The 17419-nt window shown below is 36.0% G+C and overlaps 6 protein-coding genes across 6 annotated transcripts; 1 reads left to right on the top strand and 5 right to left on the bottom strand.

The window, feature by feature from the left end:
* Nucleotides 1-90: 90 nt before the first annotated feature.
* DFA_05834 (uncharacterized protein) lies at nt 91-2674 on the bottom strand (the record flags this gene model as incomplete). Its single annotated transcript, XM_004361494.1, has 7 exons — nt 91-137; nt 522-779; nt 860-1528; nt 1602-1660; nt 1774-2000; nt 2053-2153; nt 2560-2674. 7 exons carry the CDS (start codon nt 2672-2674, stop codon nt 91-93), a joined length of 1476 nt encoding a protein of 491 aa, XP_004361551.1.
* A 174-nt stretch (nt 2675-2848) lies between these two features.
* DFA_05833 (uncharacterized protein) lies at nt 2849-4102 on the top strand (the record flags this gene model as incomplete). Its single annotated transcript, XM_004361493.1, has 2 exons — nt 2849-3063; nt 3106-4102. 2 exons carry the CDS (start codon nt 2849-2851, stop codon nt 4100-4102), a joined length of 1212 nt encoding a protein of 403 aa, XP_004361550.1.
* Nucleotides 4103-4330: 228 nt separating this feature from the next.
* On the bottom strand, nt 4331-7075 carry acsA (acetyl-CoA synthetase; the record flags this gene model as incomplete). Its single annotated transcript, XM_004361492.1, has 6 exons — nt 4331-4969; nt 5106-5311; nt 5635-6119; nt 6209-6306; nt 6441-6545; nt 7019-7075. The coding sequence occupies 6 exons, from the start codon at nt 7073-7075 to the stop codon at nt 4331-4333; spliced, it is 1590 nt and encodes a 529-aa protein (XP_004361549.1).
* Nucleotides 7076-7323: 248 nt separating this feature from the next.
* Nucleotides 7324-10259, bottom strand: DFA_05831 (uncharacterized protein; the record flags this gene model as incomplete). The annotated part of the gene is made up of 3 exons (XM_004361491.1): nt 7324-7515; nt 7658-9862; nt 9921-10259. The coding sequence occupies 3 exons, from the start codon at nt 10257-10259 to the stop codon at nt 7324-7326; spliced, it is 2736 nt and encodes a 911-aa protein (XP_004361548.1).
* Nucleotides 10260-10782: 523 nt separating this feature from the next.
* gltA (citrate synthase) lies at nt 10783-12666 on the bottom strand (the record flags this gene model as incomplete). The annotated part of the gene is made up of 4 exons (XM_004361490.1): nt 10783-11704; nt 11784-12058; nt 12144-12315; nt 12416-12666. 4 exons carry the CDS (start codon nt 12664-12666, stop codon nt 10783-10785), a joined length of 1620 nt encoding a protein of 539 aa, XP_004361547.1.
* Nucleotides 12667-13236: 570 nt separating this feature from the next.
* On the bottom strand, nt 13237-17289 carry gacE (RhoGAP domain-containing protein; the record flags this gene model as incomplete). Its single annotated transcript, XM_004361489.1, has 8 exons — nt 13237-13252; nt 13454-14454; nt 14519-15091; nt 15174-16187; nt 16266-16444; nt 16525-16662; nt 16750-17081; nt 17105-17289. 8 exons carry the CDS (start codon nt 17287-17289, stop codon nt 13237-13239), a joined length of 3438 nt encoding a protein of 1145 aa, XP_004361546.1.
* Nucleotides 17290-17419: the final 130 nt, after the last annotated feature.

Genomic DNA, 17419 nt, shown 5'->3' with positions numbered 1-17419 from the left:
GTTATCATCATTTAGATATTCTTCTCTCAAAAAAGGTAAATGACTCTTTCGAGACAGTGAGCTACCCCAACGTAAAGTCACTCCACGATATTATTTATCTTGTAGACTCGAAGAAGATTTGATCTTTTTCATCGAGTCTACAAGATAAATAAAATTGTTGTGGTTGGCAATAACATTTTTATAGCTTCATTCCCGCATGCATTTGGATGGATCCTTACACAAGATTGATTCTACGTTGTCGTGTTGTGGATGGTTTGGAACAGAATGAAAATTAATAAAATTAATTTGTATGTTATATTATTATTTATTTTATTCAAGAGTAAAATTAATTATCTATCTGTTATCTATCCAACCCTTTCTTCTTCTTCTTATTGTTAGGTGTTAGTTGATTTGTTGGTTGGTTGGTTGGTTGGTTGGTTGGTTGGTTGGTTGGTTGGTTGGTTGGTTGGTTGGTTGGTTGGGGTACTATTAATATTTCTAGTGGATTATGATTTAATTTGTTTTGTTTGATCTTTTCTTACTGTTAGGGGTTGATTGTTTTTCCTCATTTCCACCTTTAGATTTTGAAACTGCTGCTGCTGCTGTTGGTTGTGAAGTTGAAGTTGGTGTAGAAGAGGAAGAGGAAGAAGATGTCTCTTCATTATTATTGTTATTATTATTAGGTTGTTGATTCGATAATGAGGATGATGGAGATGGATTATTATTATTATTATTATCACCATCATGATCTTCCACTAACCCATTTTGATTAAAATATTGACAAAATCTACAACGGAATTCTATTATCATTTTAAAATGATATAATTTAAATTAATCTCTTGTCATCTTTTCTTTTTCTTTTGTTTTTAGATATACTTACGAACAGTTGATATTTCACCTGTTGGAACATAACCATTGTGGCTATGACATTTTTTACAAATAAGTGGCGATCCATACTTTGGACCATCGGAAATTAAATAATCGACTACTTTATCCAACCAACCAGATGGATTTTGTTTTTGTGGAGGTGTGTGTGCTTGGTTACGCATTCCTCCTGGGGATTGTTGAACCTGTTGTCCATAATTATGTAGCGTCGAAGAAGAAGAAGAAGAAGAAGGGGTCTGTCTTGTTGGTGCCGATGGTTTCTGTGGTGATTGATATTGTGTTGGTGGTTGTTGTTGTTGTTGTTGTGGTGGTGATGATGGAGAGGTTGGATATTGATATGGATTATATGGTTGATATGGTTGGTTATTCGATAAAGAAGAAGAAGAAGAAGAAGAATTACCAGTTCTGTTTGGAGATGAAGGAGTGTTATTAGATGATGATGATGATTGTCCTTGAACATTTCTTTGTCTTATTCCAAGATTATTATTATTGTTATGATTATTATTATTATTAATTCCAAAATTATTATTTCCTCCACCCTTATTCTTTTTCATTAGTTTATCATATTTATCTATTAGTTTTTGTGTATTTTCATAATCGGTTTCTTTCTTTCTTTCATCTATTTTCGATTGTAATCGACTCTTTAGTGTTTCTAATTTTTTCTCTATAATTGATCAATATGAATATTAATATTAGAGAATAATTGACAAGAATTTAGAATAATAAGTAATACTTACCATTTCTAGAAATTATTTTCTTGTATAATGCATTAAATAGTTTGGTTGCAATAAATATTCTGTATGTATAAAGATAGATAGATGGATATGAAGTGTAAGTATAAATAGAAAAAGAAAAAAAAGTCAAAGTTTGACCTTCTTCTTGACCAAGGAACACATTGCATGCACTTACACTAAAGGAAATAGTAAAAGATAAGATGCATATAGAAGCTTTCCATAAAGAGTTTCAACCGATCTTGTTTGATAGTATATATAAGAGACGAGTATGACTTCTAGCACAATGCTGTATATGATGACTCGTACAAATACAGTGTGTTGTGTTGTTCTTGCATTACTAACATAATCCTCCAAATGTATTATTTTCTCTTCTAAATCTGCCAACTCTTTGGCAAACGTGTTCTTTTAATAATAATAATAATAACGACAAGTTAGTATCACATTTGTTGTCAACAATATTGCAAGCGACATTGCTGTAATTAAATCGAATTTGGAGAGAAGAGTGAACATCACTCTCTTCAAGTCTGGCTGTTGTTGTGTAGCTAATCAAACCTACTTTCTTTGAAAAAAACGCTCCCATTATATATATATGTTATGTTTAACTCTAGCTACAAAGCGTCTAAAGGTTCTTCTTAATAATAATAAATAATAATAATAATGAATTAGAGAGAGGGAGAAAACAACCTAAAGTAAAGTTTTCAAACATACATTCAATTTTGGTGTGTTTAAAACAGATCTTCAAAGAAGTCGAGTGGCTGAGCAAGTTGGTTAAGTTACTACTACTACTTCTGTTGTGGTGATAATTAATACTTGTGTAAATCAAACATTAAATGTCATACACGAAACAAGGCAGATCTTATTTAATCCTTTTGCCGCTCTTTTTGTTTTTCAAATAATATTTCCGTTACAATTTAATTTTCTTCTGATGGTAGTATGAATAGTGTACATTATCCAAAAATACTAATTTGAACATCCATTTGTTCTTGCAAAAGGTGAGAAGTAATACAGAGATAAAGGTAAACCATCGATACATTATCTTTCGATCGATAGGGTGTCCAATCGAGTGTTTGTGGCATCGTTCTCCTTTTCCTATTTTTTTTTTTTTTTTGAGAACTTACTAAGATAGATTTTAGTACTTTCTAGCAGCCATTCATTATTTTTTTGTTTATGTTGTACTCTCTACACACAATCATGATTATACTATACATTTCAAACAGTTAACAATCTATAGATAGAGATAGATAGATAAAATGGATCAAATACAAACAACAACAACAACAAAACACAACAACAATAACAATAATGATAATAATATAAACAATGTATTCTATCAAGTGATTAGAAACAAGGTCATAAAAAAAAGAATATTTAAGTTTATTAAAGACCAAGGATTACTTTCTAGACCTCAACTACCCGATGGGTATGAAAAGAGTTCTGGTGCCCAATTGACTGACTTTAAACCAGTGTATATGGTCAATCTACACAGAAGAATGAATTTATATTCTAGAGGAAAAAGTATAAAGGCTATGAAACTAGAATCGGTGATTGGTTACTTTGGCATGTCACACTATTTTCTCAGACCGTTGATGAAACACGGTCGATATCATTTGAATGATGCCATTAGGTTATACTGTCAACACCCAAATGCAGAGCTTACAACTCTCCTCTATCTCTTACAATGCAACGTTCAAGATATTATGGATATTGGTAGTCAGATACTATGTGATGTTGCATGTGGTGGCAACATTGAAATATTCAAGTATCTAGTAGATCATTATGGTTTCACTATACCAATCTCTACAACCACAACTCTTTCAACATTACCAAAGAGACAACAAGACAAAGAAGAACTTCCTATAAAAGATGAAGATTTAGTATTTTCAATCAATGTTAAAGATGAAGTAGATAGACCATTGGAACATTTAATAGATATGGCTGCATCCAAAGGAAATATGGAAATGTTAAAATATTTAAATGGAATTGAAGGTCAAAAAGCATCTAAAGATGCAATTGATTCTGCTGCGCAACACGGTAGATTAGATGTAATACAATGGCTTCATTCAAATAGGAGTGAAGGATGTAGTTTTAGAGCAATACAATTTGCCTGTGAAAATGGAGATGTGGAGATGGTTCAATGGCTTGACCAAAATAGACAGGAAAGTGTTATAAATTCTCGATCGATGAGTGCGGCTGCCCAATACGGACATTTAGAGGTATTTATCTATTTACACAAGACCTCTAAAAATAACAATCAATCCTATTCAAGTTATTCATTCAATATGGCTGCTTATTATGGTCACATCCATGTTGTAAAATATATAATGTCAAGTGGATTAGAATACAATTTAAAGTCTGGATTATCAGATGCAAGAAGAAGTAGAAGGTATCCATACTTGTCTTTTAATCGTGCAATGGTTACATTTCTAGAAGGTGAATACAAGAAATATTTAGAAGAAAGAAATCAATCCTATGAAAGTAGATTACAACATTTATTACATGAATAATTAAATTAAATCAAAGACAGAAATACATATACATATTATACATGTACGTTGATAGATTAGATGGATTATAATATTGTCGAGCACATATACAACGACGATATTTATTATTTGTTATTATTATTATTATTAATTACACAAAAAAGGTCTGTTTTTTTTTTCCGGATGATTGATGGTTGGTTGTTGTTTTTGATTAAGTTTGGTTTGGTTTGGTTTGGGTTGAGATTGAGTTTAATGATGTTTTGGTAAAGCAGCACCAACCTTGTCAATTAGGTAAGGGACAACTTCTGGCTCGGCAAGAGTAGAGATATCGCCTAGTTGTTCTGGTGAAGATTCATGACAGGCGATTTTACGGAGGATACGACGCATAATCTTACCACTACGTGTCTTGGGAAGAGATGGAGTGATGATAATGACGTCGGGTGTGGCAAAGGGACCGATGATCTTTCTGACCTCGATCTTGAGCGATGCGATAATCTCGTCGCTTTCGTCGTACCCTTGTTTGAGTGTGCAGAATGCTAGGATACCTTGTCCCTTGATATCGTGGGGGTAGCCAATGACAGCGGCTTCTGCGCACGACGAGTGGCCAACGAGGGCACTCTCAAGCTCGGCTGTGCCAAGTCTGTGACCGGCGACGTTGATGACGTCGTCGACACGACCTTGGATCCAGTAGTAACCATCTTCGTCACGTTTGACGCCGTCGCCTGTAAAGTAGTAGCCTGGGTACTGCTTCATGTATGCTGACAGGTATCGCTGGTGCGACCCAAACACTGTACGTGCAATACCGGGCCATCCACCGTCGATGGCCAAGACACCCTCGACGTTGTTGCCGGTCAGTTCCTTGCCCGAGTGTGGGTCTAGCACAGCGAGCTTGACGCCGAAAAAGGGGAGTGTGGCCGAACCGGGCTTGGTGGGGGTTGCGCCGGGCAGAGGTGTGACGAGATGGCCGCCCGACTCGGTCTGCCAGTACGTGTCGACGATCGAGCAGCGCTCCTCGCCCACATGCTTGTAGAACCAGCGCCACGCCTCGGGGTTGATCGGCTCGCCGACCGTGCCGAGCACACGCAGCGAACGCTTGTTGCACTTTTCGACAAAGCTGGTGGGATACTTCATGAGTGAACGGATCGCGGTTGGCGCAGTGTAAAACTGCGTGATTTTGTGGCGCTCGATCATCTCCCAGTATCGTGCGGGTGTGGGGTGGAGTGGCGTACCCTCAAAGATAAACGTGGTGGCGCCATTGGCCAACGGACCGTACACAATGTACGAGTGACCGGTGATCCAGCCGACATCGGCCACACATGCGTAAATATCGTCTTCGCGATAGTCAAACACAAAGCGGTGGGTCATTGCTGCGTACAGCAGATAGCCAGCCTGTGTGTGTAGCAGTCCTTTGGGCGTGCCGGTCGATCCACTCGTGTACAGGATAAACAAGCCGTCCTCTGAATCAAGTGGTTCGCACGGACAGTATGGACGTTGCTGGGGCATAGCCTCGTGGGCCCAGATATCACGTCCACTCTGAAAGTCGACATGATTACCCGTGTTTCTAAAGACAATGACGTTGGACACGGTGTTGCAGTGGATGGCAACCTCGTCAATCTTTTTCTTGAGTGGGATGATCTTGCCGCCACGGACACCTTCGTCAGCCGTTATAATCACCTTGCAAGCTGCATCTTGCACACGAGACACGATAGAGTCGAATCCAAAACCGGCAAAAATGACCGAATGGATGGCACCGATACGTGCACACGCCAACATCGAGTAGATTGCCTCTGGAGTGTTTGGCATATATATGGCAACGGTGTCTCCCTTTTTGACACCCAACGATTTCAAGAGGTTAGCCAATCTAGAAACCTCCATCAACAACTCATAGTATGTGATCTTTCTGATATGATCTGGACTATCTCCTTCGTATATAATGGCTACCTTGTCCTTTTTACTTTCCAAATGTCTATCTATGCAATTATATGATACATTCAATTTACCATTTTGAAACCATGTTATATCTCCATTTATAAAGTTTCTAAAAAAAAAATAAAGCAAGTAGCACCTCTGTCAGTACTATACTATATTATATTATCTATCAATCAATCGTCGATATCTATAACATACCCTGACATAACCTTATCATATGGTTGGAACCAAGATAGAGTAGATTTAGCATATCTATCCCAAAACTCTTTTGGTTTATTAATACTTTCGAGATACATCTATAAATAAATACATACATATATATGAAATGAAGTTGGAAGGAGGGGAACATGTTAACAAGACACATATAATCATTATGATAGATCTATCTATCAGTCTATCTATCTATCTATCTATTACATTATTAACATACCTCTCTATATTGATCCATTGATTTGATATGACATTTCTCTGAGAAATCACTCTTGGGAGTAAACAAATCCGATGATATCATCTTATCTTTTCTTGTTTCTTTTATCTATCTATATTGTATGTATTTATGTTTATGTATTCTATAGATAGTTATATAGTAGGTAATGGTAGTAGTTATATAATATATAATGTTAGTCAAATTAATTAATCTCGAGAGAGAGGAAGAGTGGAATAGAGACAACAAGCAAGAAATTTGATTCAAAAAAAATTACAAGCTTCAGGTTGGCTGGTTAAGATGTTAGCATGAATCGATCACCCCTTTTATATAGCACTTCCCCAACAAACAAAAAAAAGGGGGTTGGATTCATTTATAAAATGTGGTATTTACCAAGTTTGGTAATATCTGTGTTTTTGGTCAGATCATTATCATTACTTACATGTACTTTGTTTGTGTGTATTAAACTATTGTAAATATATATATTACTAATCTACAAGTTTTTTATCGATTTTTAAAACAATTTTATGGGTTGTTAAATATATAACCTTATGTTTGGTGTGTGTGTGTGTGTGTGTGTTTACAATTGTGTTGAAAGATGATGAAAGTTGATCATCTGACAATGTTGCATGATGATCCATTCATTTGGGATATTGACAATTTAAAATTTTATTCAAAAAAAACTACACAAAATATCCTCATATGGGATTGAGCCGGTACCCAAGTCGACCTTCATTCAACGACCCTGGGAAGACTTCGGCTTTAAAATTGTGACTCTTCAAATGAATGAATGATCAGCACAAACTTGTGATGATCGACATCTGCTGTTGTTGTTGGATATTTTATAAGATAGAAACATACTTTTTTTTATTTATTATTTATTTAGTGTTTAATGCGAATAGGATGAAGAAGAGGACATTTGCGATGAGGAGGAAGATGGTTGGCGAAGTGATTCAGGGTCAGCTGTCTTATCAACAATACCTCTTTTTGCAAACCAAAATACTGTCAAAATGATAAAGGAAGCTGTAATCATTATAAGAAGAATTCCCCAAAATGGTAGGATGGGTAAATCATCAAGGTTCTAGAAAGTATGAAAAGTGTAGAGTGAAAGAGTAAGAATGTCGGTTATTAGTCAGAATGAAATATCTTGGATCTAACAAAAAAAAAAAAAAAAAAGTATCTATCTGGAATTATTGTATTTCCTGTCAGGTGTGTGTACATACCATTCCATATAACGACGACAATAATACTGCTGGTACAGTAAAGGAAGAGAATGCTGTAATGAGTAGTTCATAACGGTATTTGGCATTTTCCTTTTTATAACGTTGCAGTTTTCCACGATCACGGTCTAACCGTTCCTCACGTTGTTCGTCCAACTTGACCTTTCGACGTTCCTCTAGATAGTCATTCTCGAGCAATGCCAATGTGTCTTCCAACTCTTCACGCAACTCTTTTCTCTGACTGGGAATACCAAACACTTGACGCATGGTTAAAAAGAACTCACTGTACTCGCTCTGTCCACCACAGTCACCACTCGACATGCCAATGGTGAATCGAGCGACTAGAGTGGCCAGTTCTTTGAGTTGTTGACGTGATGTTGCCAATTCATCGATACTAGTTCGTTCAATTTCAAGCTTCATATTCTCGGCTTGCACACTTGCCATGGTACTGAGTTCCTCCAAGACTGCTCGCTCTCCATGTGCATGTAGTGATAGTACTAGATAGATTCCCTGGAACTTGCGGTGCCAGTTGAGGATGCCGATACGGTCGCTCTTTTCCGTTGGCCATGTCAAACACACAATACCCTCTCTAGAGATACCAATGTATCGGTTCATGCGTGGAACAAGTATTCGGTCGAGTGTACTCGATCCAAGTGAAGAGGAAGGGTCGAGGTTTTGAAGAGGAGGACGATTCTTTTGACCAAGTGCACGACGCAAATGGAACAGATACGTCTGAAGAGTAACTTCGGATGGTTTCTTGTCGAGAATGACGGTCGTGTGGTGGTAGGCGTGTCCGCCAGTACCAACACGTGATGTCAATGATCCCGAAGAGGGTGGATTAGAGTTTGGTTTCTCGCTTGCCAACAAAATCAACCAATTGGCAATACTATTGAGAGAGATTGGTCTACCACCATACAAAGACTTTGTCAATTTCTTTCCCAAACTATCAAGATGATTTGGATGTGGATTTGATAGACTATAATTTGGAAATTGTTGTGATTGTTGTGGTGGTGATGAAGATGATAGAGATGAGGATGAAGATGATTTCTTATCTTTTTCTTTTTCTTTTTCTTTGTCTTGTTGAGAATGTTGGGATCCAGGTAAATCACCAAAACTCCAACCTCTAGCTACACTTTTAACTTTATGACGGAATTTACTGATATAGAGCCAAGTTCTAAACTCTTCCAAGAGGAATGATTCGTGATGTGGAATACCAAAGTCTGGATGATCGGTAGAGGTACGAGCAGATCGGTCGGTATAGCTATTGTCATGATGAACGTGAGCTTGTTCAGTCATCCAATCGATATTAAAAACTAAAATACCAACACCTAGTGGGAATACTAACAGATTGATATCTTCAAAACGAACCTCTTTGTAGATATCCTTCATCTTGTCTTGGCGTCTTTCAACGGTCCATAACTTTGGTTTTGGGAATACTCCGTCCTTTGCTTTTTTGTTCATACGCAAACGTCTACATCTCCACGTTGATTTAGAGTCGCTGCCAGCTGCTACTCCAGGTACATTGGTAGCACCAATCACATTTCTAAATTGACGTGATAGTTCTACCATTTCATTGGGTAGGTCATTCAAAGCTTCCCAAACAGGAACGGTTGTACCGTCTACAAGTGCAACACGTCTATCCAATAGACTCTGGATCCAATACGATGTAGACTGTTTATGATTACTGAATTGAAAGGGAATGATAAGAGATGATCGTGCAACCGAACATGCAATCTCTTCCTCTTCATCCTCCAACTCTAAAGCTCGTACCTTTTCGTGAATCTTTTCCTTTTCTACTTCTTGTTCCTCTTCCTTTTCAATTTGGTCTCTACTCCAAGACTGACGTAAATTAGAAGGTTCTCTTGTTGATTGTTGTTGTTGATGAGGGTGTGATGAAATATGATGTGGTTGTTGATGGTGATGAGATGGTATATGATCCTTGTTAATGTGTTCAGATGGAGGATGTTTACAACAAGCACCATTATCCCAACTATGAGGAATAAGGGATGGATAGTTTGCTGGGTCTTCCTCTTCTTCATAGTCACTCAATTCATCATCACCTACCAAATAGGTATTAGGAGGTATTGCCAAATTACCATTATTATTATTATTATTTACACTTAATCCAAGTTGACTATTTGACGATAATCTTCTTCTTCTACGATTCAAAGGTGTTACATTTGGGTCTAATTGATAATGACTTTGATCCTAATATATAAGTAAGTATAAATTGCAATGAAATGAAAAATATATCATTTAAACTTACCTTTGGAGATGGAACTGTATAATCATAAATAAAATTACTTCCATTATTATTATTATTATTATTGTTATTATTGTTATTATTAGAAGAAGATGGTCTAGTAACAGATATTGGTATTTGAGGGAAATTCTGATAATTCTGATAATTTGGATTCAATAAAGATGTATGTGCTGTAGGTCTAGCAGAAGGTTGCTGTGGAGTAGTAGCTTGATATGTTGATACTGTAGAAGTGGTACCACTACGTGGAGGTGATGTATATTGCTGTCTATTATTATTATCGTCATTATCGTGTATTTCTATCCCCTCGTCATCAAGGTTATCATACTTTTTTGATTTTTTCATTTTTTTTAATTTAACTTTTTGAACTTCAATTTACATTATTACCTTTATTATTCTTTTCTATTTTATTATTTATCTCTTTACTTTTGATTGTTGGTTGGTAGTTTATCCTTCCTATTTATTCTTTCGACTAAAAGACTTGAGTTGTCATATGAACCATATATTTTGAACAACAACGCTCATCAATTTCTTTTAATTTAAAATAAATTAATTTAAATCTGGAAAAAAAAATATTTTTTTATCAATAAAAAACCAAAAGAGGAACAACAAGTAATAAATCTCATTGGCTAAAAAATCGAATCTTTGTTAAATTCTAAAATAAAGGGAGCATACCTCCTTCCTACCTACCTTTCTAATATCATTATTTTTTGGTTAACATATAATCAATCAAACTATTCTATTATTATACAATATAATTTAAATATTTATTATTGTTAATATGTTTTTTTGTTTTCTTTTTCTTTTGTGTTTTTGATTTTAAAAAAAGTAAGTAGAGTAGAGATTGTTTGTTTGTTTGGTTATTAGATTATTTGATATTTAATTTATCATTTAAACCAAATGAATCTTCAATAGATTGACTAAGAGATGATTTTGAACCGTTGGCAGTCTTTGGGATAGCGTTGGTTTCATCGTATTTGACACCTTGGAGACCGTCGGATACTTGACGACGCGAGGACATGCCAGATGCATAACTAGAGAGGGCATCTTGGGGTGTGGCTGATCTCTGGCTGAGAGGGACGTACTTGAGTCCGCGCTTGCCGAGATAGACTTGACGTGGACGGAAGATACGGAGATCTGGGTCGCTGACAGACTCGACCCAATGGGCCAACCAACCAGCAGCTCTTGGGATGGAGAAGAGCACTGGGAACATATCGGTGGGGAACCCCATAGTCTTGTATATAATACCCGAGTAGAAATCTACGTTGGGGTAGAGTTGACGATCGACAAAGTACTTGTCAGTGAGTGCAAGACGTTCCAATTCAATGGCAATCTCCATCAAAGGGTTACGACCCAACAAATCAAACACTTCGTTGGTTACATCCTTGAGAATCTTGGCACGTGGGTCATAAGACTTGTAGACACGATGTCCAAAGCCCATAAGACGTTGCTTCTTTTGCTTGACCTGTTCCAAAAAGGAGGGGATGTTTTCGACAGATCCAATGTGCTCGAGCATGCGAAGCACAGCTTCGTTGGCGCCACCGTGGAGTGGGCCGTACAAAGCACCGGCTGCACCAGCGACGGCAGTGTAGGGGTCGACCAACGTCGAGGAGATTTGACGCATAGTGGCAGTCGAGCAATTCAATTCATGATCGGCATGGATAATAAACAACTTGTCGAGTGCACGTGTAAGTGTTGGATGTGGTTTGTAATTGGTTTCACTCAAACGATCCAACATGTATAAAAAGTTTTCTGTAAATGACAATGTATTAATTGGATTATTGTATGGTCTAAAAAACATTAGATAAAAGTATAAGTATAGGTATGACAATCAACAATAACATGTTTAATTTAATGTTTTCAACTTACCGACCAATACGATGACGATAAGCACATGCAGCAATAGTTGGTAATTTACCAAGGATTCTGAATATTTGTTTGTTCATGAGTGCTTTGTTCTTGTAGATATCGGCACCACGGAGAGCTGGATTAGCCTCTGGATAAAAGGTTGACATGGCACTCATTGAACTGATCAACATACCCATTGGATGAGCATCATAACGGAATGATTTCATCAATTGAATCAAATTCTCGTGAATAAATGTATGATTCATAATTTTAGTTGACCATAATGTTAATTGATCCTAGAATGAGTAGTAGTAGATAATTGATAGATTAGACATTTGCACACAATTAAATCTAACCCTAGCCAAGCGCTCTATTACATACATTATTTGGTAAACCACCATAAATCAATAGATAAGCAACTTCAAGAAAACTAGAGTTATTGGCAAGATCTTCAATGGCATAACCTCTATATTCCAAAACACCCTTTTCACCATCGATGTAACAAATGTTTGATTTACAAACTGCTGTATTGTAATATCCTGGGTCATAAATCCTATAATTATAACGATACAACATCGATGTTAAATACTATGATATATCATACATCATCCATCGATATCTTATATCTTCTATGTCATGTGATAGATATTTACATTGTACCAAAGTCAGAAGGTAATTCCTTGATTTGTCTGAAATCAACCGACTTTACAGTCTCATGGCTGATTGGGATGGTATATGTCTTTCCAGTTCTATTATCAGTTACAGTGAATGTATTCTTGTGATCCAAGATTGGTGATGGTGGTGCTGAATCATTGTTATTGTTATTATTATTATTGTTACTAGTAGTAGTAGTAGTAGCTGTAGTAGTACTAGTAGTTGATGTTGTAGTTGTTGGTGCTGACATTGTATTGTTTATTTCCTATTTACTTCTTCTAATCTAATAATCTCTATAGAGTTCTATTTAACAGCAATAGCAAAAAAAGTAAGTAAATATGGAAATTGAATGAAAGAATGAAAAGAGGAGTGAGAGAGTGAGTGAATCTATCAATCTGTCTTTATTCTATGTCTGTTTCTATCAATCTATCCATCTGACTCGTGTTGCGTGGTTATTGTTTCAATTGAATTGCGAACATGTGTGTTTTGCAATGTGTCTATGTTTGTTTGAATACTCACAATAATAATAATACAAGGAGGAATTGAGATAAATAAATGGAGAGTAAAAGTATAGCTATAGAACTAATACAGAATCAGGTGCCTGTTAACAATGCATTCAATGCGCGGAAGAAGATGAAAATTCATGAAAGAAATTTGCATCCAAAAGCATCATTGTTTTCTATTTTGGGAATGATTTCCAAAGGTCGACGACTCGCCCAGTGTCGATGCATTTCCGTAACGGATGGTATCGACCTTTTTTGATCTTCATCTGTGCTCAGTCTGACCTTGATCAAAAGTACAATAGGTGTTACTTGATATTTTATTGGTTGGTTATACTAAAAAATACTTTTACTTTATTAATATGTTATATATATACGGTTACGGTTATTATTATTATTGTTATAGATATCTATTATTGCTACAAGGATAATATTAAAAATTGGTAAAGGGGAGGGGAGGAGGAGGATTGTGGATAATAATACAAATATTGTTGTTGAAGATTGATCTTCTCTTTGTTTTTTTTTTTTTTGATTTACTTGAAAGAAGAAGGAATTAAATCTTCAATATCTTCTTCTTTAATTTGTTTGGTTGAATCTAAATTAACTTCATTCATTCTACTCTTTAATTGTTGTACCAATTTCGAAGTACCTGGTTTCATTTGAAGTTGGAGAACGATGGAATTGAGTTGCGTCGAGTTATTATTGATGATGGTTGTTTTAAACTTTCTCTCGGTTTGGCGTAATGCGTTGGTGGCTGCTAAAATCGATTGACCAAGTGGTGCACCACCATTGCCCTGTTGTTGAGCACCGCGATTCAAGTGGTCACGGACATCCTTGAGTTCACTCATGAATGCATTGGTGGCATTGGACACCTTGATATCACGGAGTGTTGGGATAGCTCCATTCAACCCTCTTGGCAGTGGTACCATACCACCACCACCATATCCTCCACCTCCGCCACCAGTATGAGTTGGCAATAGTTTAACCATGGTTGGTTTAAATAATGGGTAATTTTGTGATGGATAGGTTGGTGGATTGATATCAATGCCTGTGCCACCGACCATTCTAGCACGAATCACCATATTTCGATAACCATCTGTGTTTTGGAGGATAAGATCTTCCTCTTCCTTTTGTGCTAGCAATGCATAAAACTCGGCACGTGAGTTTCGTCCGAGCATAGAGACACGCTTGGGGACAGTCTCGGCCTTGGAAATCTCGACAAATGTCTGATCGACGATATAGTCGAGCAAATGCTTGCAGTAGATACGGATACGCTCGCGGTGACGGTCCTGCAATTTTGCCCAAACCGCGTCGGTAATATCCTCTACAATGGCACGACAGATGGGTGTGTCGTAGGATGGTCCCTTTCCAACTGGGAATACCTTCTTTTGAAGCTTCATCTTGCACGTTTTAAACTTGATACCCAATCCTATACTAGAAAGAATATCATCACCGCTCAATACTTGTCCTTCAGGTCCAATCAAATCATAATAATGATATTTTGGTACTCTTAATTTATCACATAATCCTTTCATAATCTTTAAAAAGAAATATTAGTTAAACTATCTCATATTATTATTTTATATATATATTTATAGTTACTCTTTTAAGTGGTTGATAAGCATCAACTTTAATTGATTTCTTTTGCATATTTTTGAATTCTGGTGAATCTGGTAATTGGAATTCAACGACAAAGTTACCAGTACTTTCTGGTGAATCGAGGGAGATAAGACGTAGTTGCCAGGTGGTAAAGAGTGTGCCGAGACCATACTGAGCAAGTGATCCATTGTCAAAGAGTGTTCTGCCTTTGAGTGTACGTAGAACAAATTTGGATGGAGCCAATTTGGCCTTTTCACAAATCAAACAAATAATCTTAAATACCGATGTGTTGATATCCAATTTATATGATTTACGATAGATGCCATTGAACTCTGGTATACCTGGTAAAAGGAATTCTACAACTGCCTTTGGATCGACGGGTACCAATATCTTTGAAAACTTTTTAACCACTTCTAAAAGATCGACTGTTCCTTCCCAAACATCAAGTTCACTAAATCCACTTGCTGCCAATGATTCAAATACAGGTCTTGATTCTGCCAATTTACCAAATCCTTGAGTTGATGAACTCTCCAACATTGCAAATTTTCTTGCTTGTAAATGTGCCAATGTTTTATTCTAAATTAAAAATAAAAGAAATATAAGTAAATAAATAGACAATCTTATTTATATTAATATATTTGATATTTTTTTGACTTACAGATAATTTAGCAATAGCTCTACCTCTTTCTAAAGATTTTGTTAGAGAATCTAATATTTTTGATCTTGGAATCAAAAAATAAGAGATTCTATGTGTTGCAGAATCGAGGAATGAAAAGAGACCTGGATTGACAGAATCAAAAGCAAATTCTTTTAATCGTTCGTGTGGAATAATCGATTCGATTGCATAGTTTTGTGTGTCAAAGAAAAAGATGTTTCGCGACGTTACCAATATATAGATGGGTGTAAAGTTGATGGCTGCAGAATTGGCAGCTGCATTGTTGAGTGCTTGGTCTGAGCTCTTTTCCTTTTTCTTTTTCTTGTCTACAATCATTGTCGATGACAATAGTCCACTTGAATTGCTACTCATCATCGTTGAGAATTGTTTCTGTGCTTGCACCAAGTTACCTTGTACTCGGATCGATAAAAAGTGGTCCCATATCTCTTCGTTTTTAAATTGTTTGGTTTTGGATAATTTCTTTCGAAGGTGTTGTACCATACTGAAATCAGTTGGTTTCATGTGAGCCAATGGTGATGATTTAGTTTCATCTACCATATGTTGTGCATCCAGTAGTTGTGGATGAATGTCTGGTGATGATGTTGATGATAGATCTAAATTACTTCCACTTCCACCACCTGTACTTCCACTACTACCACGTCTAACACCACCACTATTCGAACTAATACTAGCACGTCTTGTTGCAGCCTCCTTTAACAAATTTGAAGCTGAGCTATTTGGTGTAGTCGAACCAATTGGTGTCAATGTCAAAGGTGAATGACTCCTGTTTTGGGCAGGTGTCTGTGCGTTTACCGCCGATACAACTGCTTTAATACTTGAAGTTGGAATTGGTTGGATATGACTACTACTGTCATCGGGGGACTCATTCTCTGTATTTGTTTCAGTTCCTAAAATGGGTACCTCCAAATCTGGAAATACTCTATTATAATTTTGAATGATCATTGTAACCACCTCATTTGAATATTTTGCTTCATTAAATATATTTGGTGAATCAGACTATATAGCAAACAAATAACAAACAAAAAGTCAATATTATATATCACATGTCACATATTATGTATGTTGCATATTTACCTTTGATTTAAATAAAGATGGACCAAATACAATACCCATATTGAATGGATTCATTTTGTTGAGTGATGAATGTCTAACCAAAATAACCATCAAACGAACCACTCTCTTTAATATTCTTTGATTCTCAGATGTCATTCTACTACATAATTGTATCAATGCATTACAATCAATTTCTAAATCTAAATGAATAATAATAAGTATGATGTTATTCAATCAATTCATATTCATATGAATTATTATTATTATTATTGACACATACTTTTAGATGTTAAATTTGAAACAAAACCAGACCAAACATCAAATGGTATAAGTGGTTCTACTTGTTCTCTAATATACAATTTAAGTGCTCCCGATATATTATGTTCGTTTATAGGTGCAGGTGGGAATTCAATATTATCTATAGATAGATAGATAGATACAGATATTGTTAGTCATATGCTTCTCTATATTTTGTAATGTATGTGTATAAATATAGTCGACTTACCTGATCCAAAAGTAGACCAAAATATTCTAATTTGATTGGCAGAACCAGAGATACGAAAGATACCTTCAATCTCTAATGCATTCTTTTCCAAGTGATTACATAATAGTTCAATGACAGAGTATCGAAGTCCAATCGGACGAAACTCTGACTTTAAAACTCTTGATTGTACAAGATCTTCTTTCACAGGTCTTCCTTTTAAAAACTTGTTTAATATATTGATAATAACTGTTTTCGTTGGTACTGCACTAAGTATAGTATAGCAATAATAATGATGATGATGATGATGATGATGATTAGTACGATTGATAACGATAATATCTTTTATCTTCTTTCTATATCAATCTATTTTTCATACCCTTGACCTAAGAAATCTTCACCACCATCATGTCTTGGTGATGATACAGTGGGTGATGATGGGGTTGAAGCAGATGATGAGGATGTTGAAAAGTTGGGTGATGAAAGTGATGATACAATAGGTGGGGGACTGAATGCACTATTAGCTACTGTTCTCCAGACTGATGCATCAGACCCTGCCGACATGCTACTATGATTGTCCATCGATCGATTCTATCTATCTCTATCTTCACAAACAACTCTAATAACTACTACTTCTAACAAACTAAATCTAATATACAATGAGATAATATAACAAAGAGAATACAGGACAAGA

The sequence above is a fragment of the Cavenderia fasciculata genome (genome assembly GCF_000203815.1).
Source record: "Cavenderia fasciculata unplaced genomic scaffold Scf_Dfasci-G-o-80e12.f1-5, whole genome shotgun sequence".
Classification (NCBI taxonomy): Eukaryota; Evosea; class Eumycetozoa; order Acytosteliales; family Cavenderiaceae; genus Cavenderia; species Cavenderia fasciculata.
The sequence above is the reverse complement of the archived record's forward strand: the minus strand, read 5'-3'. Positions and strand labels throughout refer to the sequence as shown.